This window comes from Dermacentor silvarum, chromosome 8 (assembly GCF_013339745.2).
Source record: "Dermacentor silvarum isolate Dsil-2018 chromosome 8, BIME_Dsil_1.4, whole genome shotgun sequence".
NCBI classification, from domain to species: Eukaryota; Metazoa; Arthropoda; class Arachnida; order Ixodida; family Ixodidae; genus Dermacentor; species Dermacentor silvarum.
This window is the reverse complement of record NC_051161.1, coordinates 43,938,953-43,964,599: the sequence shown is the minus strand read 5'-3', so window position 1 is coordinate 43,964,599 and position 25,647 is coordinate 43,938,953. Positions and strand designations below refer to the sequence as shown.

Here is a 25,647-nt window from a genome sequence, read left to right as displayed (position 1 = left end):
AGAATGCCATTGAATGAGAAGACCAAGAATTTTTGACAGGAACTAGGGTGATTCGAGGTAGGGAACTTGCGTAACACCACCATGCTCCACGAAACTCTGTGAGCAGTTCTTTCGTTTTTTCAAACAGTCCTGTGTGCTCTGGATAAACATTCCTTATTTCAGTATCATTCAGAAACACAAGAGGCTTCAGGTTATTGTCAAGCTGGCAAGGAAATGGTTTTGCCATATCTGTCAGGGCAGAGCTATCGACAGATTGCTTTATGGAGTAATGTGCTTATATATAGGTTGTAGTGCGGATTGTTTACACGCAAGGAAAGCAACTCTAATTGAAAAGAGACTTGTGAAATTGTTGCTGTGTGTGCTAAACCATTGTGCTTCAAAGATTGAAGTTTAGCAATATCACACGACAGTGCAGTTGGATTTTGGCACCCGGTTCATTTACTTATGGTATGCATAGTATTTCACTGTTATTTTGTCAGTCATATATGCTTTAAAGGCTAAACATTAATGATTACTTCGTGATGTACCTGCTGTGCATGCTGACACTGGCTGTCAAATATGAGGCCCTTACGTTGTGTGTGATTGTTTTGTGTGAGTTCTGCAATTGATATGTGCTGTGTGAAATGTATTTCATTTACGTAAATCCCATAACACATTAAAAAAAATTTTCTCTGTTGCACTAGGCTGTATGACTAAATGTCTGTGATCTTGTGTGATTTCAAGTAAGCGGGAATGTGATAAATTCGATAAAGCTAACAGCCGCACTTTTAAAGTTACACTAGAGAGGAAAATTATTTTGCCTGTGTTAGTAAATTACCATTCAGTGACACCAAAAATACCACTCTTGCCATGAGAAGAGGCTTAATTAAACAGTTCTAAAACGCTAAAACAGGTGGTGAGCCCGCCTTGAATTTGCTGCACCTGCGCGCCGTGACATCATAGATTTTGATGACGTGGGTTTGGACCTATGCAACTTTCTGTCACGAAAAATTTACTTCATTGTATTTTAAAAAGGAGCCAAGGACTGAACTTGGAAAGTTTCAAGAGCTTTTACCTAGTTCACGCTGCCACATTGACACATCAGTTCCTTTTTTTTTTTTTTTTTCAGTGCTGTGTTTTCATGTATAAAGATGTGAAAGGCAGTGCAGTGAGGCAAGTTCGGTATTGCAGTTTCATCATAGAGTGTTAAAAGAGTTGAATGTTGGGTTAGTTGGTATTTTGCATGAGAACCATCTTGAAATAGCGCACAACGGGACGGTACAACAGAAAGGAAAACACAGGCGCCTGTGTTTGTCTTCCTTTATGTTGTGCCTTCCCGTTGCGCGCTATTTCAAGGTGGTTCTCATACCATATACTGTGTTATAGGTATATTTTAAAAATACTTTTATGCAGGTTTCTAAATAAATCCAGGCCCTTGAGCATGAGTATGCAGAATGCAGTGACATTTCTGAAGGCCCGCATCTCTGAAATTGAAGATACGGAGCCTGTAGCAGAGGTAAGAAGGTCGGCATTCTCACCACTGTCTAAAGAATTAAAACTTTTGTTGTCATAACAAAGCACACAGGGCTAATTTCAATTTTCCTTTATTAGTACTAAATAGCCTGCCAGTCTGGTGATAGTAAAACCCCTCAGATAAATATTTTTCACGCAACTGCAGGAATACAAGATATATTATGCCACCAAGAAGCATATTGCGTGAACAAGCAAGACATAATATGGGAACATATTGTTTGCTTCACGAAGACAGGACTTTGTAAAAATTGCACATAGTAAAGACATTAGTAATTTTCCGGTGCATTGAGGAGTGAAATAGGGCGTTGAGTATTTATCATAGATATGCATGTTAAGATGTACTTTAAACACAAATCAATTCATGTCGCTGTCATGCATAAGCAGCTGTACGAAAAGTTCTTCTGGCACATGACTGCAGAGTGCGCTTTAAAATTAATGTGTTCAGCAAGTTCACTTCACAGAGTCTGCATTAATTTTCTCTAGGCTCAACTGCAGTAATCAAATGGGAACATTGAGTAAAATGATGGAAGTACAAATCTAAACAATTACGACATTACTGAATTTGTATCACTAAATTTAGAGTGGGTTAGGAGTCATTCCCCTCCACTTTCAGCGTTAGCCTTTAGCCACCTCAAGAAAACGAAATCTATTTTCTTTTGTTTGGATAACAGCTGCATATCTTGCTTAACTTGTAATGTGCAGTCGTGTCGACATTTACCGTGAAGTTCTCATTTTTTTAATCTATGTATTGCATTCTGTCATGATTTAAAACTGCTTCCCGTGCACAAGGAAACATGCACTTTATGTCGGAGGAATTTCTCTCTCTTGTGCTATGTCCTTTAGTTTGCATACGCAGTTTTATATATGAATCAGTCAATCCAAGAAAGCCAGTGTGTACATCGGCAAGAATTGCATGTGCCAAGTTTGAATCTCATCTGAATTTGAACCAAGTGCAAAGCTTTCTTTGTCTTAGAAATTTAACATTAGATGCATCAAAGTCTGTCTGAACAAGGTTAATTCTCTAAAACGGAGCATTTGCTTGTTCTTAAATTCGAGAGAACCGTTGTACTTCTTGTGCAGAAGCCAAGCTAAAAAACATAAACTGTGTTTCTGACTCTCAATACGTCATATCCCGGAGTATTGCTAGCGCTTTATGATGTACACTGTGTACTTTGAGTGGCTTTTGCGAATTTAGTGCATATTGCTATCAGTTTACACTTTCTCGGGAAGGATTCTATTCAAGGTGTACTCATGCGCATATGATATTTAAATTATTATTTTAAAGCCAATTTTGACTTTAATTTCGCTATTAAAGAATAATTGCTTTTTGACCTCCTGTGAATCCTTTCTGAGACTTCGGGTTTCCTGTGAAAACATAGCAAAGCAGAGAAGGCACTTTGTTTTTTCCAACATACATCGGATGCGCTGAGAAGCATGCGACATTTGCTTGCTATTCGATTGTTCTGGATGCCTTGTTAAGATGTTGCCTTAATTAATTAAGGAATAGAAAATGATAAGTTTTGTGTGTGAACATGCGGGATGTCCATTCATATTCTATAGCTTTTTGTTTGTTTAGCAGGACTTTGATTTGGGCGAGTTGGTTCATAGTTAGTTGGGGAATGCAGCGCAAAGAAGACCGTGCAAAGAAAACATGGAACACTAGACTAGCGCTCGCCTAGTGTTCTGGTTTTGTGTGCTGCATTCTCTGACTAAATTTGTTTGTTTCTTCCTTTTTCAGGTAAAAGAGAGTCTCAAGGAATGGATTAGGAAGTTTGTGCATGAGGAAGTATGTCTGGCGAAGCGGCAGATCACAGTAGAGGCCCAGCAAAAGATCATGGATGAGGATGTGATTTTGACATATTGCTGGTAAACACCGTCTTCTCGTTCATCACTTCCTGAAACTTCCATATTCTGAGGGTAGTATTCTGTGGATTTATTGTGAGGATAGGATTTAAAAGAAATGCCATTTTGTGCTGAAGTAATTGATATTTCTTACAGTTGTAGGTTTTACGACTAGTAAATTTTTTTGGAGGCAGTAGTGCTCTGCTAAACGTGGTTATGAACTTGCGACCTCCTATGCATTTCTTTTGCGGAATTAACTCGCTGAACCTTCTGTGCCATTACTTCTGTGCTGTTAATTGAATGTTGTTAAATTTTACTATCCTCTTGTATACCGTATTACCCGATTCTGAAGTGCGCACAAATCTAAATGTACATCTTCAGCATCATCAAGCCATACAACAGCAACTTGTCCAATGTTGCTCGCTAATGCACATCTACTATCTATAGGTTCAAAATAATAAACTAATGTGCACCCAAACCTAATGAGCACTTAAATTTGTAACAAGAAAAGTAGCACGCCCCTTATTTTCGTGATTAGGAAAAAAAAATTAAACACAGAATTTACCTTCACACAATTCAGATTTATTCACACGTAATATCCATCGCCAAGCCAATACTCTTGCACAGCTCTCTATCACTGTCTGTGGATCAAAACCTGCCATCCTCCATGTGGTCCAATGCATTTGATATTCCGAATTTCTTGAATGACTCTGCAGCAGTCACGATGGAGATGGTGGCCTACACCTAGATTAACCACTTCGTCCTGCAATGCATGGACATCTCCAGAATGCTCAATATGTGAAGCGGTAACCATTGACACTAGCTTAGCACGTAAAAGAACTTTGGGTAAGCTCTTTGTGATGGAAGCAGTGCGTTTGGCCACGTGACTGAACTATGTAAAAACTTGTTCTGTTGCCAGTTTATGATGACAGTGGCAAAGAGGCTGGTTTTGATGGCAGACTGTTGCCAACGCCACAAACATGGTTTAGTATCTAGTTTTAATGTGCAGGTAATATTGGGACGCATTTTCTTGAAAAAAAAAAAATGGTGCGCGCTAGAATGAGGTTAATTAGTACATCACCTTTGGCATCCCAGAAAGTGGACCAGATCAATTTTAGGTGCACCCTTTAAATTCAAACATTGGAGCATTGAACATTTTTGTATGCCCCACTGCAGTTGAAAAGTTATTTCTCTTTTTTACATGCTGATGTTTCCTGGCTGCCTAAATAAAGCGCAACACTTGTTAAGAATATAACAAACCTGTAAGTACAGTCAATCCCGGATACTGTAAAAGCTCGATGATACGAATCTCACGGGGTCACGAAAAATATTCGTATTAGCCGAAATTCGTATCATCGAAACACAATTAAAACTACTGTCGAATCTCGATAATTCGAACTCGAAGGGGCCCGAAAATTTGTTCGAATTAAAAGGACGTATTTTTGAAGTATTCGTGCACCATAGCACGATGCACGAACGGTGCGAGTCGTGAAATATCGCGGCGCGCAAGCGCATAGCAAGCGCGGGCCACGAAACTGCCCACGCCGGCTAACGGTCGCTTCCCGATAACGACAGAAAACGAAGCTTCAGGGAGCGAGCGGGCGGCGCCGGCACCGGCACACGGGTGCGCGCGGAGACCGTCGAAGGTGAGGGAGGATGGCGGCAGGGAAGCGGATTTGGCCGCGTCAACTCCGCCGCTTCGGTGGCTCCCCTCGCCCTCCCTCTCAACTCCCTCGTAGCTCTCTCACCTTCGACTCTGTGCGCACATCTCCGTGCGCGCCCGCCGCCGTGCTGGCGCCAGCTTATTTTAGCCGCCCCGTGAAGTTTCGTTTTCTGCCGTTATCGGGAAGCGAGCGTTTGCGGGGCGTTTGCGGGCGTGGCAGTTTCGTTGGCCCAACTGTGCCTCCGCCGCTGCTTCCCTCTGCGCTGCTGCCGCAGCGTGCAAGTTCAACATGTGACTAGAAAATAGAGGAGAAGGGTTCACTGCCATTTTATCCGCGTGGCTGAGACGTCCGCACTAGTGTGTGCTAGAATACGGTTGTCTAGAACACTCTAGTCGGCACGTACACGCTTGTTGCGGCGCGATGCAGAAACGGCGACCTTGCAATTTGAGAGAGGGGGAAATTTCCGCCGCGGGTTCGGGTTCTTTTTTTTTTCCCCCGTTCCTTCGCGCGCAGCATTGAGGGGTCTCTCCTGAGCTTTTGCTCTATGGCGGTGTCGGAGCAACGCCGGTCGGAGGCGCCGCCGCGTTATTTGGCGCGCTGCTAAGAGCATTGTCGGTACGCGGTATGTTCGAAGTAAGCGTGTTCGAATTAACGAGATTCGACTGTAGCTAAATTAAAGAGTCAGAGGTGAACTCACTCAGGCACATGTACGTAAAAAGCATTTATTTCTTGAAGCGCCACCGCTTCAAACTCTTCGCGCCCAGTCGCGGAGTCTGCACTGTCCGGCGCCGCGCCTCCGCACCAAAAGAGAAGGAGAGAAAGCGCGTGACTGCGCGCTGTTCTCTTTCGCGGCCGTCGGTGGGGCGGCGTTTATTCGTATCAACCGACGCAGGCTGAAAATCGATTCGTAACAACCGTTCTCTAGCACGTTGCAAAGTAATGGGGCTTGGCCGGGACCACAGAAAAATTCGTATCATCCGGAAATTCGTATTAGCCTGTGATCGTATCATCGAGCTTTTACTGTATATTGAACCCGAAGGGGGTGGCGGAATAGTTCAAAATATAAAATATGCCTATCTGAAGCTTATGTGAGATCCCTGCACATCTCAAACAGTTTCCAGAGATTGTGAAAAGTGGGAGCTTACCGATTTGCTTCTCCAAGGCCGTGTCAAATGCACAGAAGTTGACTTACGTTTTGTTCACAAATGTTGCGAGGCGCTCGTGCTGTGGAATGGCCTTTGATATACTGATTGCAATGCTAACTCTAAAAGCCCGCGTTTTTTGGAGCAATACCACGGTGTGCCTCGCGCGCGTCACGGTGTCTTTGTTGTGCTTGTGTGAAATGTGCTTGTTGCACGTTTTTATACAAGACAAGGTAGAAGTAAATGCGCCGCAGGAGCAAGCTAGCCTGTATACGAATATGCACCGCGCCACCATTAGCTCACTTGTACTGCGAATCACATGGGAATGTGCCTGGCTGCATGTCTGTTACAATACCAACAATACGTTTTTACCAACAGCACGACCTGTTATGACAGGTCCTGCCTTAACTTTTTTTTAAATTGCTTACTTGGCTGTGAGCAAACAGTATGTGTACAGGGTGCTTATTCCGAATCAAAAGTTATTAATCAAGGTGTACCACAGCGCTCAAAACTGGGACCCTTGTTGCTCTGCATTTACATTAATGAGTTACCTGATTTTCTTAATCTTTCTAATACTTTTCTATATGCTGATGATACCACTATTTCCCTGTCAGACAAGTCTTTGACAACCTTAGTCCTAAAACTGAGCAATGAACTAGCGAAAGTTTTGTAGAAGGGTGTCAGTTGAATCATTTAATTTTAAACCCTGTTAAAACTCAGTTCATGATAGTTAAAACAGAGGATGTTGCCGTGTATACCCCAAGTAACCCTCGACAGTCACCTTATTCCTGCAGCGGACTGTGTGTCATCCCTTGGCATAACATTAGATCCTAACTTGAAGTTTACTAATGATATTGCATTTGTTACACAAAAGACAGCTTACGGCATAAGAGCATTGATTAAATCCTAAGCGTTTTTTTCAGGACACGCATTGTTACCTTTATACTTTGCATTCATTCATAGTCATATCACCTACATACCTGCTAAGTCTCCCGGATTACCCGGAAGACTTGGCGCTTTGTCAAGCCACATTGGCAAAAAAAATCCAACTTAATCTAATCCAGTTAGAAGTTCATCGCGCAAAACGTTAAGAAAGTAGTAAGGAAACCCTATACATGTGCTATTTTGTTAACCGCAGAGCCGCTCCTTACGCTGACAAGGTTGTTGGGTGCCATAGTGGCCCTAGTCCCATTAATCTAGCCAGAGAATGCCGCCTTCCACAACTAGCAACAGTAGACTCTCTATGGTTCTCCTCAGCGTCAGCCCCTCTGGCATTGCGTAGGGCTACGGTCACTCACGGCTTTAAAAGCAAGGAGCACTAGCGCAAAAAGTATCTTCACATATTTTTAATGTAGTTCTCAGACGAAGTGACACTGGGTATTTTGTTGATACTACAGAGCAATGCAGAGTGCTAGCGGCAATTTAATATTGTGAAAAATATGAGGATGCAGCGCCGCTCGTCCATGTGTTGCTCGTTCAAGATGCTGGGAAACGTCAACCTCACAAAATGTGAAAGAAATTGAATATCTTACTATCAAACATTATCTGAAGAATTTTTGAACACCTGCTGTGGTTGCTTAGGGGCTTTGGCATTGCGCTGCTAAGCACGAGTTCGTGGGATAAAATCTAGGAGGCAGCGGCCGCATTTCGTTGGCGGCGAAATTAAAACGCCCATGTGCCGTCCATAGGGTGCACGTTAAGAAACTCCACATGGTCCAAATGAGTCCGGAGTCCCCCCTACAGCGTGCCTCATAATCAGGTGGTGGTTGCGGGGTAAGACCCGAGAGTTTAATGAAATTTTAAAGAATTTTCGAAGGCAAAATTAGCAACAAAGAAATGCTTGCAAAAGTGAGACCTTGATGTTCATGTGGTCATTTGTATATCTGTAAATAAAATTGTAATGAAGTTCTCCTGGCAGTACTTGAAAATAACCTTCCATGCCCGATGATATGTTCTTCTGTATAATTATGCCTCTTGATATATGTACTTCTTCGTTTATTGTCTCTTACCAATGTATTGCATTTCGCGCATTCTTTTGTTTTCCTTCTACGTTTTTAATTTTGCTGCTTTAACCCATGCCTTGTATACATTTTTTTTTTTTTAATTTGAACCGAGGGTCCCGTTGCAGTCGTTGACTTTGGGACCCTCATCTGTTTGGTATGTTTTACATAATCTTTGTATTGAATGGATGATAAACGGAAACTAAACGGCCAATCATCATGCAGTGGGCAACGAACCAAGTGGACTGTTGTGTCGGGTTTCGTCACCTCCAGCCCCTAGTGTCGGTGACGGCCGATACTACGCACACGCTGTCAGTTTCAAAAGGGGCTTTTATCTTGCGGAACATCCGATTCCATTCCCACTCATGTGAAACCACGCAGCATGAATAAAACGCTTTCAGTGCAGACCTGCGATTCACACAGCGATGAGTCTTGTGCCCTGCTACCACAATGGTCTTTGCGGATGTGGCGTGTGGTGGTTTTGTTCACTTCAACCTGTAATGATAAAGATCCGTTCAAGCGGAGATTGGGGTCAGTCAGTCAAGCGGGATTTTGGCCGCTCGTGGGATTCCTAAAATGCTGTTTGCAGAAAGTCCTTGTCTACAAGACAGACCCGGTGGCGCAGCGTCTCCAGTTCAGCATCCCCTGCCCGGCACCACTCACTGAAAATATTGAGCGTCATCTATGCTTTTTTTGTTGAACGCGTATGAGACCGGGATGTCTTTCATGGTCTCGAAGCAGAGTGGTGATCTGCTCTTGCCAAAAACGAACGGCTGCAGTTTGCACGAGCCAGCCATACGCGCAGCATATTGTAAAACTAAGAGCACCCTGCTCATTTTTCCTCCATGGCATGTACTGCCCTTCAGATTCAATCTGTTGTCTGACAGCATCTGTCAAAACAGTGGCGTTCCAAATTTGTGAGCATTAAGTATTTCCAATGACGCGATAAGTGATCATGTCTCCGCACTTGCAGGGGCAAGAGCGTGGCAGTGTTCGATATATCGAATGTGTTGGTGAACGGGAGTTTGATGTACGCGTAGCACACTGCTATACTTTTGCATGGGATTTCCAAGGGGATTTAAGAACTGTTTGATATAGACAATAATTCTATATATCCCAGTTTTATTTATTTGGGATCGACTGTATAACATAAGGGGAAGCTTTTGATGACTGCGAAGGCAAAATAATGATATTGTTATAATGTAAATTGATGATGCACAGTAAAGGCTGTGTTTGTGTACACAAAATAGGCATTTATAGTGTAGCACAATGGGCAATTTGTTACATTTGATGTGGTATAGAGTTCCCAGCGTTGTGCATGGGACCATTCCATGGTGCTAAGATGTTCTAAGAGTAACACGGTGCACTGCCCCAAGGAGCTGCTTGTGCTTGCATTGGCACTGCTGTGTTTGTACATCAAAGTCTCCATGGACTAGTATTGCTGTGGGAGATTGAGCCATCGCGCGTGATGACTCGGTATCGGTGTTACTCTAGTTGGACCCTATGATGTCATTGCCCCCATTTTTCTTTTCGGCTTCAAGTTGTTTCGCAATTCACCAACTAGTGCCTCATGCCATTGAGAAGTTCGGCTTTCCCACAAAGCTTAGACACCTGACAACTGAGCTTGCCACATTTAGAACCTGAAGATTGGAAATATAGGATATTTAAGGCCTAAATATAATGTGACATGTTTCCTCAGGCATTTAATACTGAAAAAAAAAAAAAAAGATGGAACTCATGTTGTACTTGTGCAGGTATGGTAATATTTGTCGGCTATATCAGCAGTGTTGTATATTTTCATCGCTTTTCTTATATAGACAAGTCTGCTATGCAGTGCTCAGCGATTGAAACGCGATACTTGGGCCGCATGGCTGCTGGTGCTTTTGCACCACCGATGAGCACTGGGTGATTGCTGAGGGACCAAATGCAGTCGCAATGCATCACAAAGGCTATCGCTTCCATGTGGCACAAAAATGCACCAGGTTGGTGTTCCTAGCGCCCACTGGTGGCTTAAAATATGTCGGCAGCCACATGCTCCGAGTATCGCGTTTCACTCACTGAACACTGTACATCGGTAGCTATTCTGCCACCAGTCATTGCAGTCGTATATTTTTTTATTTATCATTTTTGCTCACATTGTCATTGCAGCTCATCGCTGGTCAAGAGTGTGCTCAAGGTGGCACACGAGTCTGGGAAAAAATTCAGAGTGATCGTTGTCGACAGCCGGCCGCAGTTTCGAGGTTAGTGTGCCACATTATATTGGAACTGTTGCGTTGTTTGTTCCTTGCTTTGCATCCATTACATTCTTGTTTCCTATACCAGGTCTAAGGAAGTAGTATCTAATACAGTTCCCTTTCCTGTAGGTCGAGAAATGTGTGACTACCTATCAAATATTGGAATCAGCTGTACTTATGTCCTTATAACTGCCGTGTCCTACATAATGAAGGAGGTAAGTCTCATTTTTGCTGGTTTTTTTTTTTTCAAAAACATGTCAACGGCATAGACTACTTCAATGTATACTTTCAGCATAAGGTGTTTCTTGAGTTCCTTCACACTTATTCTGGCCTTAACTGTTTTTTCTGTAGTCCAGATGCACATTTTATTTCAAGAATGAAATACTGAGCTTTATGCGAAGTGCTATTATTGGGAAATGGAGCTGGGCAGGCCATGTAATGCGTAGGATGTATAACCGGTGGACCATTAGAGTTACAGAATGGATACCAAGAGAAGGGAAGGGCGGTCGAGGACGGCAGAAAAAAAGGTGGGGTGATGAAGTAAAGAAATTTGCAGGCGCAAGTTGGAATCCGCTAGCGCAAGACAGGGGAAATTGGAGATCGCAGGGAGAGGGCTGTGTCCTGCAGTGGACATAAATATAGGCTGATGATGATGATGATTTCTTGGCATAACAGTTAATAGGCTGTGAAAACTTCATATTGATGTCTCAAAGTGTCATGCTATCAATCTGCAGACTACTAATTTGTTGTTCATGTGCAAATAAACTATTTGTTGACTGCCACCACTTAGTGTCATCTCACTTCCTTTACTTCGCCCTTGTTGCACTGTATTTAGTACAACTAGAGAAAGTGATAGCTGCAAAACTGATTGTTCTGGAACATACCTATATGCTGCTTGCTTTCAAACCAAGATTAAAAGATAATTGCATCCAACACCGCTGTTACATTTTTTGTTAGCTGCTGTTATCCTCACTGCTTATTACTCTTCACTTATCACCACCTGTGTCTTATTAAAAATGACTAACGGGAACACCTTTCGGCTACAATCTTGTGATGTTTCAGTGACCTAACACTAGTCATAAGGCTTTTGACATGTTACCTTGGGATGTTTCTATGACTTGGCACTAGTCGTAAGGCTTTTGTCATGGAACCTCGTGTTTCCATGACTTGGAACTAGTCATAAGGCGTGACATGTGACCTTGTGATGTTTCATTGACTTAGCACTAGTCATAAGGCCTTTAACATGTGACCTTGTGGTGTTTCAGTGACTTAGTCATAAGGTTTTTGACATGTGCCCTTGTAATGTTTTAGTGACTTAGCACTAGTCATAAGGCTTCTGACGTGTGGCCTTGTGGTGTTTCAGTGACTTAGCACTTGTCATAAGGCCTTTGACATGTGACCTTGTGGTGTTTGAGTCACTTACTACTAGCCAAAATTCTTTTCACGTGTGACCTTGTGGTGTTTTAGTGACTAAGCAGCAACAGTCATGAACATTTGAGACCTGCAGTGGAATTGGTAAAGCTACAGTGAACTCTAAAGAAATGTTTTTCCCATTCTTACAGGTGACCAAAGTGGTGCTTGGGGCCAGTACCCTTTTGGCCAATGGCTATGTCATGGGCCACATTGGCACCTCTCAAATAGCACTGGTTGCCAGATCGAGGAATGTACCAGTGTTGGTGTGCTGTGAAACGTACAAGTTTTCTGACAGGGTCATCACAGACTCCTTTGCGCTCAATGAACTGGGTGAGTAAGCAAAATTATGCCAGATTTCTCATTCGAGTTTTTCTTGTGCAGTTCGTCAGACCATTAGTGTTACTGCTTTATAGCAATGTTTTTGGTAAAGACCAAAAAGATGTGCAGGTGTTCACCTTGTTAGGGAAACTGGGCTTAATGTCATTGACCTGTCATGGTGGCATAGTGGCTAAGGCGTTGCGCTACTAAGCCCGAGGGCATGGGATCGAAACCTGGCCACAGCGGCCGCATTGCGATGGAGGTGAAATGCAGAAACGCCTGTGTACCGTGCATTGGGTGCACGTCAAAGAACATCAGGTGGCCAAATTAACCTGGAGTCCCTCACTACGGCATGCCTCATAATCAGATCGTGGTTTTAGCACATAAAACCCCAGAATCTAAAATCTAAATTAACATTTATGGTATTGCATCCTCTTTTGCAGTGTAAAGCGAGTTACTCCTACCCATTGAGAATGAACAAAGGGTTTTGACAAGCTTGACTCATTTACTGCTCAGAGATCATCCATGCACAAACAGGATTATTGCTTTAGAGGAAGCTGTGCATTTCTTTAATGAGCATTTTTCTTTTGCGTTATTATTTGACCTATAGTAGATCAACCATTTATGTTTTTGTGGTATTCTTTCTAGGAAGCATGCTTTGTCAAGCAGGGGCAGTGCTTTTAGTTGAAATTTATTTTAGTGTTTAAGAATATGAGCCTCAAATGTTTTGGGGGCCTGAGTATATGATGGGTCCACTGCATGTGTGCAAGATGCAAACATTGCTTGGCGTTTGTGTCATGCAGTTGGTTCTTCAGATATAATGGGCCTGTCCAAACTAGGTCCAAAAGATTTGTGTCAGCACGGCTTGTACCCATCAAAGCAATGGCTCTTGCCTTACACCTAGTTCGGCTAAATTTATAAGCAGCTTGTAATGTCCGGAAGCAACGAATGATGATGCAGGCTACCACTTGAACTGTACATTATAGCTGTTTTTGAGATCAGTTGTTGATTCTGAGAACTTCTATGCCTCAAATGGGGAAGTTTCATTGTTGCTAGCCAAGCGGATGGAAATGAATCCGCATCCTAAGCCAAGCATGGTGAACAAGCCGATACTGGCCGTACACATTACTTAACTCTTTGCATTTATGAAGGTTCACTCACTTTGAGTCCACCCACATGATGAACTCACATGATCAAACGCAATGTAAGTGGTTTATTTCAGAAGATTTTCTTTATTCCCGAGGCTCTAGTACTGCGTAGTCTCCTGCCAGCATCGTGTTATGGAGGATCACCACAAGAACCATTTTCTCTAGCGTCCTCATTATCGCTTACTTGAGTGCTTTTGTAAATGCTGGTCATCTGATCTCAGAATGTATTCATCCTTGGACCCACCGCAGTGGCTCAGTGGCATTTTGCTGCTGAGCATGAGGTTGAGGGTTTGATGCCTGGCCACAACGAATGCACTGGAAGAATGCAAAGACCCTCATGTACCATGCCTTGGGTGCACGTTAAGGAAACCCCAGGTGGTCAAAATCAATCCGTAGCCCTTCTCACCGGCATTCCTCTTAGCCGACTTTGCAGCTGTGAAACAATAAATTCGTAATTTTATTTAAATTTATTTATCCTCTGCACTAGAACCATTCTCAGATTCAATAAACACATGTAAGTTCTTTCTGTAAAGCGTCACGTAGAAAAAGCCTTGTCATTCTTTCAATTGTATTGCGTGATGAAAAGCACGCACGAATTCCTTCGAGTAAGTACTAAAGAAAGTGCTGGCCTTGTATGTAGGCACTACAAAGTGTAATTATCAATAGTTGAAAAAAGTTGGAAGGCAATTCAACCTGTTAGTGAAGTCGATGAAAGACAATGTCTTCCGAGGCGAGTTGGGGGTGAGAATGAGGTGTGTGAACTTAATAATTTATTGTGAGAGCCGCACTGGAGCGACAACATTTGATTGATGTCAGCTAGAGGTTGAATCGTCTTCCAACTATTTGTCGTCATCATAACCATCATCAGTCATCATCATCAGTTTTGTCACATTTTTAGACTGCACTATATTAGGGATCGCCCCACGATAAAGGCTAGAAATGGATATTAGAAACAGACGTACCTGATATGGAAAAGTGGGGATAACTCACCGAGGAAGACATTCTTTAAATAAAATGTTCTTGAAAGATAGTGCCACAACAACAACAACAAAAAAAAAATGGTGTGCACTGTCAGGTGCCTCCTGACAGCTGACCGGAGGCGATATATTTTTGTGACAGGGAGGGCACCGCACACATGATTGCAAGTGATTAATAAACCACCAAAAAGAGTCTATAACTGCTATAGAAAAGTGAGGCTGGTATAACTCTGTGATATTGCTTCTCTCATTGCAGGGCCAACTTCTCAGCTTGTGTCGAGTCTGCCAGCAAACGTTAAGACTGATGGCCTAAAAGACTTGCCATCACTGAGCTTTCTTAACCTCATGTATGATGTTACGGCACCCCAATTTGTGGACATGGTAATCACAGAAAAAGGCATACTTCCCTGCACCTCAGTGCCTGTTGTGTTACGAATGCGAAATGCTGTCTACCAGTAGAACTGCTTTAGGGTAATCTGTTTTGGGACATTGCGGTGTTGAAAAACATACAACAGCTTGTGGATTTCACTCGCGCTAACTTGGAGCTTTTCGGCAGTCTGACTTTTGCAATGGGAGGACTCCTTAATTGTGGCGTTAGGAAATGACTTCTTTTCTTTGTAATAAAATATAATACATGACAGTGACTGGTTTGCGAGGCTACATTGTTTTTGGTGGTGTAAACTGCCTTCCATATGTGTGTGGTCCTATTTGTGAAAAATGCTGAAAGTGGTTTTGTGGTCCTGTACTCTTGAGAGAGTTGAAAGAAGTGAGGCTGTTTAGAAAATCTATAGCACTTGAAAAGAAAATGGCTATGTAGTATTAGGGGAACAAAACCTTAATGAGTACCTGGCTGCTGCTCATACAATCTGTTCTAAGTATCATCTCTCTGTTTTATGCAGGGCAAGAAAAGTAATAAATATAGGTATGCCATGTGATACTGTAAGGTAGAATGAGGGTACTTGAGTAAAGCATATGTGGTTGCTTGTGAGAAAGCATTCACAATGTGCTGATCTATTATTCCATTAGATTGAATGAAAGAAGAAGGGGAACCAAGTGCTCGATTTTGTTGATCATAACCACATAAAGCCAACAGACAATGAAGCCAAGGAAAGCATCGGGAAAATTAAGTGTGGTTGAAATTGGAATGTAGAAAATAATGAAGAAAAGAAAAATGAAAGTGGACGAAAAGATAATGTGTCCCGCCGGCGACAAGTTATCTTTTTGTCCACTTTCATTTTTCTTTTCTTCATTATTTTCTACATTCCAATTTCAACCACACTTAATTTCCCCGATGCTTTCCTTGGCCTCATTGTCTGTTGGCTTTATGTGGTTTGTTAGATTGAGTGGTAGCAACCACTATATTTATGCATTCTCTTTCAACCATGTGAAATGCATCATGTTTTTGTGCAAGTTTACTCCATGTTCCATGGGACACAAGGCTGTGAGAGAAAAAGTGAATGTAGGACACCTTGACTCATCTTTCATTCCCTTTTGAATGAGGAGCAGTGCATTCATTGCATCATGCGTGTATACTCTAATTGTATTACAGACATGGTCAAAGCTTGCACTGTGTTTAATAGCTCTTGTACTTTACATTTAAAGAATATACAATAAGATTGAATTGAAATCTTGTGTAACCCAAAGTGCAATATTCTTTAAGTAATAGTTATTGCACTATTATGTGCAGCCAGACTGTTTCATGCAAGGTAAGTTGCAGAAGCCTTGGTACACAATCTGCTGTGCGAATACATGAATTTTGATTCCTTATCTTGCGTGTACTGTTTGACTTCCTGCAGCTGACTTGAACAATTTTATCTTTTTTGTCGTTTTATGGCAATCTTGAGATTCTAGATATTCTGCTTAATGTTGTCATTTAGTGCCTTTTAAGAATTAGTGGTCGTCATCATCAGCAGTAGCTTTATCATTGCACTTTTTCTTCTTTTTTTAATAATGAAACTTGCAAGGCAAAGACCTTTCTCACAGATCTCCACTCACCGTTATTCTGCTCCGTCTGAGCCCACCCTGCACTAGTATATTATCTAATATCTAGCCATTCTACGTGGGCAATTCAGAAAGTAATGCCTCCAAGCCCACTACTTAGCCAATAGTACTGCAACCATGTTGAACTCTATCGTTAATGCACTGATGTTTAAGCTATAGAATTTCACTTGCCTCACCTTCCTATCTCTTCTCGTTCCAGAGTAATCGAGCAATCCATGGCATTCAGTGGTGACGTCCGGTTGAAACAGCGGGCTGTAATTGAATTTCTGACTGCGGAACGTTGTGCGCCCATCAACATTTATCGCCGTCTGACTGCAGTTTAGGGGGATGCCTGTGTTGACGTCAGCACTGTGCGGAGGTGGGCAAGGACTTTGAAAGACCAAAATCCAGCCGCATAATATCTCCACACAAGCCACAACCTTCCGCAGTCAGAAATTCAATTATAGCCCGCTGTTTCAACCGGACGTCACCACTGGGTGCCATGGCTTGCTCGATTACTCTGGAACGAGAAGAGATAGGAATATGGAGGCAAGTGACATTCTATAGCTTAAACATCAGTGAGTTAATGATAAAGAGTTCAAAATGTTTGCACTACTATTGGCAAAGTAGTGGGCTTGGAGGCATTACTTTCTTAATCGCCCTCGTGATTCTATCACATTAAACTTTTCTCCTCTATATTAATTTAATTTGTTCTGTGAATCACATGATTGTTACCCAATTTCACTTTTTCCCTTGAATCTGATTTAGAAGGTCTTGCATTCGATTCCTTATTGGATGTTATGATTATCGTTTCATATTGCCCATTGTGCTGTCAGCTTCGAGTTTCTTTGTTAGCAACCAAGTTTCAGCCTCTTCTGATAGCTTTCGTGGCCCTTGCTTGAATTTTTTATCACTAAGACTTCGTGTATACTTTACTGTTTACGTGAAATTTCAGCATACGTCATACAACTCAAATTTTGTGTAAACTGTGATTGCACTACTAAGAATTGATGATATAATATACCATATTTAGTGTTATAATTTTTATGGCAGTAAGATTAGGACCACTGAGCACGAGGTCGCAGGATCAAATCCCGGCCATGACGGCCGCATTTCGATGAGGCGAAATGCAAAAACGCCCGTGTGCTTGCACTGTAGTGCACATTAAAGAACTTCAAGTGGTCAAAATTAATCATAATCAGAACTGGTTTTGGCACGTAAAACCCCAAAAAGAAGAAGAACTGGATCAGCCTGAGAAACATGGATAAAACGGTAGTTGCACGGACATACACACATGCATTGACAGGAAAACACTTGAAAAAGCCCGCAGAGCTAGAAACAAAGCTCATTTATTGTGTCGCCATTGGCGCTGCAGCCATGCTTTCCCAGGTGTGATGGCGCATGTGCAGCCTCCGCGCTGTGCATGGAGCGAGGAAAAAATAAATAAATACGAGGAGCTCTGTCACGTGATAATTTTGAAGCCTGGTAATAAAAAAAATTAGTAGGGGTCCCTTATGCTACAACTAAGACGACATGAAGGCGAAAGCCCGAGTGCCGCTAACTGAATGACATGACAAGCTTCGTGAAATTTCTTTTGACATTTCCTTTATTTTCTTAATTCACATCTTTTTACACATTTTGCAAAGTAATTTTTGCAAGTCATTCTTAGTTCACCAAATTCGGACCATGATTCAGCAAATTTTTTTGCTAAGTCACGGTCACTCTAAACTCATATTTTGCAGTCATTTTTGCAAGTCATCCTTTATTCACCAAACTCGAACCATGACTCACAGTTTTTTTGCTGAGTCATCATCACTCTGAAACCACAATTTACCATCAATTTTGCAAGTCATGTTTTTTTTTTTTGCAAGTCGCCCTTCCTATGATTCACTAAACTCGAACCATGACTCTGCACTTTTTTTTTTGCTGAGTCACTCTCACTTGGGCCTTCAAGTATATATATATGTATATACATATATATATATATATTTTTGCAAGTCACTCCCCCACTTCATAACCTCTTGATTCACTCCTAATTCAGTGGAATCATAGTCATGGTCATGACTAGGACTTCTACCACCATCTTTAAGCGTTTCCTTCACTTAGTACCCGCTTCGGTATCCATTCCACCAATGTTTGAGTGTTAATCCCTTTTTGTTGAGTCATGGATATTATTGAGTCATTACTATATTCTACTATCATCATTACCATTATAATCATACTTACGCCCATTACTCTCACTAATTCTCAGTTTGTGCCCACTTTCCAGGTTTTTACCCATTTTTCCGCTTTGTCATCCTGATTATCATAATTTAATGACTGTCATGATAGTTTATTCATATTTATATTCCTCATGTATTTACCTATCGATTCATATGTAATGTTATGGGGTTTGTAATTACGTTAATGAGATCGATTTTTTTGTACATATTTTTTCGACCTTTGGAACCACTCTTTCAAGGTCACCTCAAAACGAGACGCATAAGGCATTCGCCTTAATATAAAGGTAACGCTCATGGGAAAGAGACCGTAACCACGTGATAGGCTAGCGGCAATTTCTAGCCGCCGGACGCTTGGAGAGTGCGGGGGAGAGCAGAGCGGAAAGCACGTGGCGAGGGCGTCACCAAAAAGCCACCAAAAACGAAACAATGCTTTGAAAGATCCTGTAATCATGAACGAAGGAATAGACAGGGAGCTTTACGTTACGCAGCCATCGCAAACCAACTCTCCCTGAAGCCTCCCCTCCCCATTGCCTTATCTGTCGGCCCAACTGCGCCTGGCTACGTCGCTTTCGTGTTCATTTCTTCTCCCGTCCATTCGCACTGCAATCTCCTACTGAAGAACCATCACGGGAACCTGCGCGGCGGACTCTACCCTGTGTGTTTGGTTTCCGGTAAGAATTGACGCGCACTTGTTTCATTGGTTGCGGTTCTATTCCAACCGGTCTGCACGTTTTCTCCCGATGTGCTTGTGCAACTTCGGTGGTTTATTGCAACGTATACATTTATCATCTTCCTTGCAACGTGCGAGTGCGGCATCTGCACGTTGTTTGTTGTCGCACCCGCTTGTCTTAAAAAAAAAAAAAAAAAAAAAGCGTGCTGAGCGTGGCGGTGGAGGGCACCCGCCGCGGTGGTTTAAGTGGCTATGTTGTTGCGCTGCTGAGCACGAGGTCGCGGGATCCAAACCCGGCCGCGGCGGCCGCATTTCGATGGGGGGTGAAATGCAAAAACGCCCTTGTCCCGTGCATTGGGGGCACACTAAAGGTCCCCTGGTGGTCAAAATTAATGCGGAGTGCCCCACTACGGCGAGCCTCATAATAAAATCTTGGTTTTGGCACGTAAAACACCGGTCATTAAGGTCGCTAAAACTTGCCGCTCCATGATCACGTGTTAGGCCGACTCTCTTGGCTTCAACTATGTTGCGCAATGCTCCCTCCTAGTTTTCATTTTTCCATGCTTACAAACTTGTAGGGCCTATTTTCCAAGAGCTAATTGCCTATATAGGCCCCGGAAGAAGGGAGCGGCGGCGTTATACGAGCGGCTGCCTTGCTGAGGCTAGCGGCCTGACCTCATACTCCTTCATAGACATTCCCAATTCCTCCATGGCGCCGTTTGTTGGAGGTCACATAATCTGCTGCGGTTTCGAGGGCGAGCCGAGAAGTCTGGTGTCATTCTGTGCGTACAGTGCCACCGTTAGTGCTGGAGGTAACGTGATCTAGATGACTAAAGGGGGAGCAGTTCTATACGTTCCAGAAAAGAGTTACCCTATTAAGAATTGTAACCCTGTTCCAGAAGGGCCCACCTCTTCAATTTTTTTCTCGCCTCTTTCCGCTGGAAGGAATTTACGTTTAATGTGTGATTTGATCCTTTGCGATCGCTTAGCACACTAAAAAACAAATACTGGTAAACAAAGGCCTTAGAAGAGCACCTGAGATTATAATAAAGCGGGCGGCGTAATGTCTCCAAGGCACCCAAAAGGCAGCGAGGGGATCAAAGCTGGACGGTCCGTGGTTTGGGGCTAGCAAGACCGCAGTGTGCCGGAGGGTGTTTGCTTACAAGATCCGGCCTAGGTGGTCCCAACCCACGTACGAGTTCGGGCTCCAACTTAGGCTTACCTGTTGTCCCTGTGGTGTCTTCGAGGCGCCGCCAGGGTATACTAAATGACATATTTACACTTCCATGGCAGCCTGGCAGAGGAGTCTGTGGTCTCGTACTGGTAGCTCGATTTGCGCGCGCGGAAAGAAGCGGGAGATGCCGCTTTGGCAGACGCAGATCAAAGGATAATGACACGTTGTTACTGCTATTTTTGCTGCTCTTGAACATATCCATTTGGAGGCTTATGGCTATTGACCCTTTTCGTGGAACAGTTCTAGAGAAACGAGATGGCGCTGTCGGCGGCGCGCTGCACGTGGCCTCGTCGACAGCGCACGAATACGAAACCATTACCTCTTCTACCTTGTTTCTGTGCACATCTACTCAACTTGCACGGAAACTTACGCCTACTCTATCTCCTAGTGTGTCAAGAATAAGTGAATGGGCGCACACTTGAATATATGCGCTCTATGTACGCACAATAAATGACGGACAACACCGATATCGCACGAATGGTCGAAGCCGAATGTTTTGTGACGGTCCACAAGAGTAAGCGAGTTTAGCGGTAATACGTATTTGCTACAATGTATTACAATGTACAAAACAGCTACGTACCTTTCAAGCCTTGTGTTCAGCAAGAACAAATCCATCGGAACTGAGCACACTCGCGAGCGATTAGGCAGAAATTAATCAGATAGTGACCACACCCCGAAACTTTACTGTGTCAGAAACATGACAAGCTGCTGCTTCAAAATATCTTTAAAATATAAAGAAGAGCTAAACACACTAATCCTGATTTAATTCATGAGCGGAATGTTTGGATAGCTTGGAATACATATTATAGCCCCGCTTTTAGGGCAAGCACCATATACGCAGCTCGCGCCGTTTGGACACCTTAATCAGCTCCAAACCGCTTTTGTATGTTCTCTGAAACTGTGGCCAAAACTTCGTGTCGTCCACACAGTCACCGTCTACGATATCTCCTGGAACAGGTTTGCTAAGCCGCACCGGCGTCATACACATCCATTGTAAACACGGAGGCAGCGCAGGCAGTTGAGGCAAGCAATGGACGCGTCACCACGTGATCAAACATGGCAGCGCCCACGGGATCGCCGCGAATAGGGTCAATAGGAAGTTCATGACTGGGCGGAGCATGCGTAGAGCGGGCCTTTATCGAACGTACTGTAAAGAAGCTCTCCTGGTAAAGATAGCGGCAGTATACAACGCTCGCTGTTGCAGTGTCGCATTACAGCGTTGTGACCGCTGTCATCGGGTAAACCCTGTTCACGTGTTTCTTTGGGCAGTTAGTAAGCGAATATATTGCCTGCAGTTTATGCTGTCCATAAAACTACGAGCCTCACTTCGTGTAATATTTTAATGTCTTGCTATCGCTGTCGATGCTTCGGGCGAAACCGCGACCCTTTCTTTTCTTTTCTTTTTTTTAAAGCTAAAGCGTGCTGGACGCATGCTGATACGAACATGTTATTAAAACGGAGGGGAGTGTGCGCATTACATCCGCAGCGCTCGGCGGCAAGTGTCAGTGGCGTAAACACAAAAGGGGGAGGCAAGCGAAGAACAAAGGCGGCACTCGACGACGCCCCGGTTCACTCGGTGAGCGGGCCACTTGTCACGGACGTGACGTTCCGTGAAAGAGCGGCTCGTTCGTCACGCACGATCTCTCCTCTCCTGCGACGGCTGGCACCGTGGAGGCGTCAGAACAAGGGTAGGCGACTCTTTTTCGCCTCCTAAACGGGTGCAGGGCCCCACCCCCGCTCGAACGAGGCTTCTGCGTTCTTTCTCTTTGCGCTCGGTGCCCCGAATAGTTCCGTGCAGTATTGCGGGGATCTGGCTGCGAAAGAGGCCCGTACGGGTGCGACAGAACGTACCGTATTGACTGTAAGTTGTTCGGACGACGCAAAATGAGATGCAAAGGAAAAGTAACCTGTCTGAATCTCGAGTCTTGCGTCGTGATAAAGTTTTACGAAAAAAAAAAAAAATGTCAGTTTCGACACGAAAGCGAAGAATTGACAGTGATAGCAAGGCTTAATTAGCGTTTTGCTCGAACTCCTCCGACGGTGTTTTTACTATACGAGGGCGTGCCAAAATGTCTGGCTCCCTTATAAGCGCTGACACGCCGCCAGGGCCTGTGATGGCATCGCAGAAGCGCCACTGCGCTGCCAGTAAAGAGTAGCGCCAGTGAACGAGCGTCACTTTCAAAGTGTGACCGCTAATATTGTTTTGCACTATTTAAACGTGTTAGAAGATTCAAGATAAAAGGCGTATACTGGGAGTGAAATGTTTCATGACTGTTGTTTGCGCGCTGCAATTGTCAAAGCTCTGAGGAAAAATTCAGTCAAGAACATAATATACCTGGTCTGAGCAACTTTGGCGGTTGTTTAGTGGTTACTTAGATTAGATTAGTGATGACGAAAATTTGCTGGGAGTGTCCATATAACTGATGTCACAATAAAAGAAATTCGGCTTCGAAAACATGAATTCGACCGTGCCGCAACTTCCACATCGGAACGCGTAATTCCTTCGCGTCTGCTAAGTCCGGACTAGACTCCCGTTAGACAATAGCATTGTTCTCGCATTCTAATATACGTGCGATAACGGATCAATGTGTAATCTATAAATGCGTAATCGACTTGCTTTAACTAATGGAAACACCCGTACTGCGGTGTTTTGGTGATTTTAAGCCGTTCAAATAAACATCGACTGCTGTATAAACATTGCGGCGGCTGGAATCGGCATACGACATGACATGAGAACTGACGCCGCTTCTGTAAAACGTTACTGTCAGTTTTACTCCCAAAGGACAAACACGGCGTCACCTTTAGAAGTGAGAATCCCGAACTTAATAAAGGCGCTTTCATGGTTTGCGCAAAGACGGGCATTCAAAACTCGCACTATCGTCATGCGCCGAAGGCGAAATCTAATGAAGCACACTGCACGCAACTGAGGAAGCAGAGCTGAGCGGCCCCGCGAACTCCCGAACTTCGGCCCTCTGTCGTCTTGGCTGTACGTGTGTACGCGTTGTACGCGCCCAGGGCGCTAAATCATTCCTGCATCCATGCCGAGGCAGTGCGCTGGACCTGAATAACGCGAGAAGAAACAAAATACAGAGCGGAAGAGAATATCAGTTTATTTACACGGTCGCGAGTTACTTTCCGCGAACCGCGAGTGGCGAGCGACGCGTCTGGCGTTGCTGGCATATCGCAATCATTTGGCACTTTTTTCTTCTTTTTTTGCGTGTGCGTGTGTATATACACGGGCTTTTTAAGCGCCTTTGTGCTTTATTTCGCATCCGTGGCTGTGGACTTGGCCGCCTTTGAACGCGAGGCGAGATATCGGCCTGTTGTGCCTTCTGTTCTCTCGCTCGTCGCATTCTATTTTGTTGCGTATCGTCTTGGCTCGGGGTGATTAATGTTACTTGCTTAATATACATCGTTCTTATTCAACGGAAGCTGCGAGCGTGCTTGTTATTGTTACATTTGCACGCAACGAAGTATAGAGAGGGAGCCGCAGCGCTGGATATTATGTGGCGCGATCGCGTTGAGTTATGGGCAGCGAACTGTTGAACTCGGGGGCGGCCTGCTTCTTTGTGTGGACTGGCGCCTTGGCTCATGCCTGCGTAGTCGGCCCCAACATGCTGATACAAAGTTTGTGGCAGCCTGGCCATCGTCGCGGGAAAAATGTGGTGCGAAGACACGAGCTGTTGATAATGGGTATCGGGAGTGCTGTAGAAAAATGCGGACTTCCTGTCGTCTTTTTCTCTTCTCGGACTATAGGACAGCTCAACTTTCTATAACGGATCAGTGGCAAACTATTTTTTTTTTTTTGCTTTTACGCGGAGTCGTGGATTCGTAGATGCCTACACGCAATTTCTCAAGCATAGAGAGCTTGTTAAACGCACGAAAAAAAAAAATTAAACGCACGCATGTCGATGAACCCTATGGAGCAACGCGAAATATAGTATAGGAATGCGAATTTATAAGCATTCTGAGTTGAGCTGTCCCCCGCCCTACCGTCTTGTTCTAGCGCAAATTAAGCCCAATTGAATGGAAATTTCTTTTTGCTGTGAAGAATAAACTGCTGTAACGTAATCTAACAATAGGCCCACTTCGCAAACGACAGGGGAACTTTCTCGTAAAGCTTCTTGTCCAGGACTGTGGCGGTCAACATAGCGTTCATCTGGCGTATACGAGCGTATGTTTTTTTTTTTTTTTTCGTGATACATCTATGTGGAGTACACGATACTGTTTGATATGCAATAAGAAACACGCACTTTGCACTTGAGTTTAATGATGATCACTGCCGATATTTTACACATCAACCTATGCGAGGAAGCCAACTTAAGGATTGTGAATAGGGTCTCTCATCTCGTGTAAACCTTGTCGCAAATATTATGAACTAAAATTTCGAATTTCCTTGTGTTTCCCCTTTCTGTGGAAGAGAGAGCAAAGGCGAGAATCTTTAATAAAAGTTGAAAGTGCCATCCCTGTTACTGCAGATGTTGCATTCCAAATATAGGTCATTGAGATCATTAGGAAAAGAAAGGAATACACAGAAAATAATTAAACAGCAAATCAAGTCCAGATACATAGATGCATAACCTTTCCTGCTCAAGACCTTGAAAAATCTGAATCTGCGCATTCCAAGCGGTATCCTCGCTGCCAACCGCACGGTGATGAAGCGCCGGTAGCGACACATCCGTGTTCAGTGTCCCCAGATTGCCTACCAGACGCACTGTCAATGCTGAAGTCGCACTGTGGGTAAACAAAAATAAATAATAATAATAAGGGGGGGGGGGAGGAAATGGAAAGCAGTCTAGCAAGCAAATCGCGTGAGCCATCCAGTGCGCAAACACTGGATCCCATCCATTACTATCAAGCTTTGCTGCACGCCAGTCATGGTCTGCAGTGAAGAGTAGCTATAAACGCAACAGCGTTGAAACGTGTTTTCGTACGTTTTTAGCTTCCCTGTAAAACTGATGTACACAAAATTTTCGCGTCACACGAACATTTAGTCGGGACAACGTGTACAGTCTAGAAAATCTTAAATGCCGAGAAGGGGTCCGTGCGTGTGTTGTGGTAGGGGTGGGGAAGGAAGCTGCGTGGGGTCATAGGCCTTTATGACTGAATAATCCATGTCTGAATAGGGCCAACTTGAAGACAGCGAAGCGGTCGAACAAACTATATTTTGCACTTCACTGACAGCATTCCCATTAGTTTATCGTTAGTGCTGCAACAAGCGACGTCGATAATCTTCGGTTGGTCGTTTCCAAGTGGTTTGGCAGTAATGGTTGCTTCGGACAGCATTAAAT

The 25,647-nt window shown here is 43.6% G+C and overlaps 1 protein-coding gene across 1 annotated transcript in view; it reads left to right on the top strand.

Annotated features, from left to right (window-relative positions):
* The window catches only part of LOC119462101 (translation initiation factor eIF-2B subunit delta), a 35,764-nt gene extending 20,870 nt beyond the window's left edge, over positions 1–14,894 (top strand). Inside the window, exons 9-14 of the mRNA XM_049672836.1 lie at positions 1,393–1,495; positions 3,251–3,378; positions 10,309–10,400; positions 10,524–10,609; positions 11,957–12,137; positions 14,507–14,894. Of these exons, the coding sequence (XP_049528793.1) occupies positions 1,393–1,495; positions 3,251–3,378; positions 10,309–10,400; positions 10,524–10,609; positions 11,957–12,137; positions 14,507–14,709 (793 nt within the window). The 3' untranslated portion in view covers positions 14,710–14,894. The remainder of the gene's footprint in view (positions 1–1,392; positions 1,496–3,250; positions 3,379–10,308; positions 10,401–10,523; positions 10,610–11,956; positions 12,138–14,506) is intronic.
* The last annotated feature ends 10,753 nt before the right edge of the window (positions 14,895–25,647 follow it).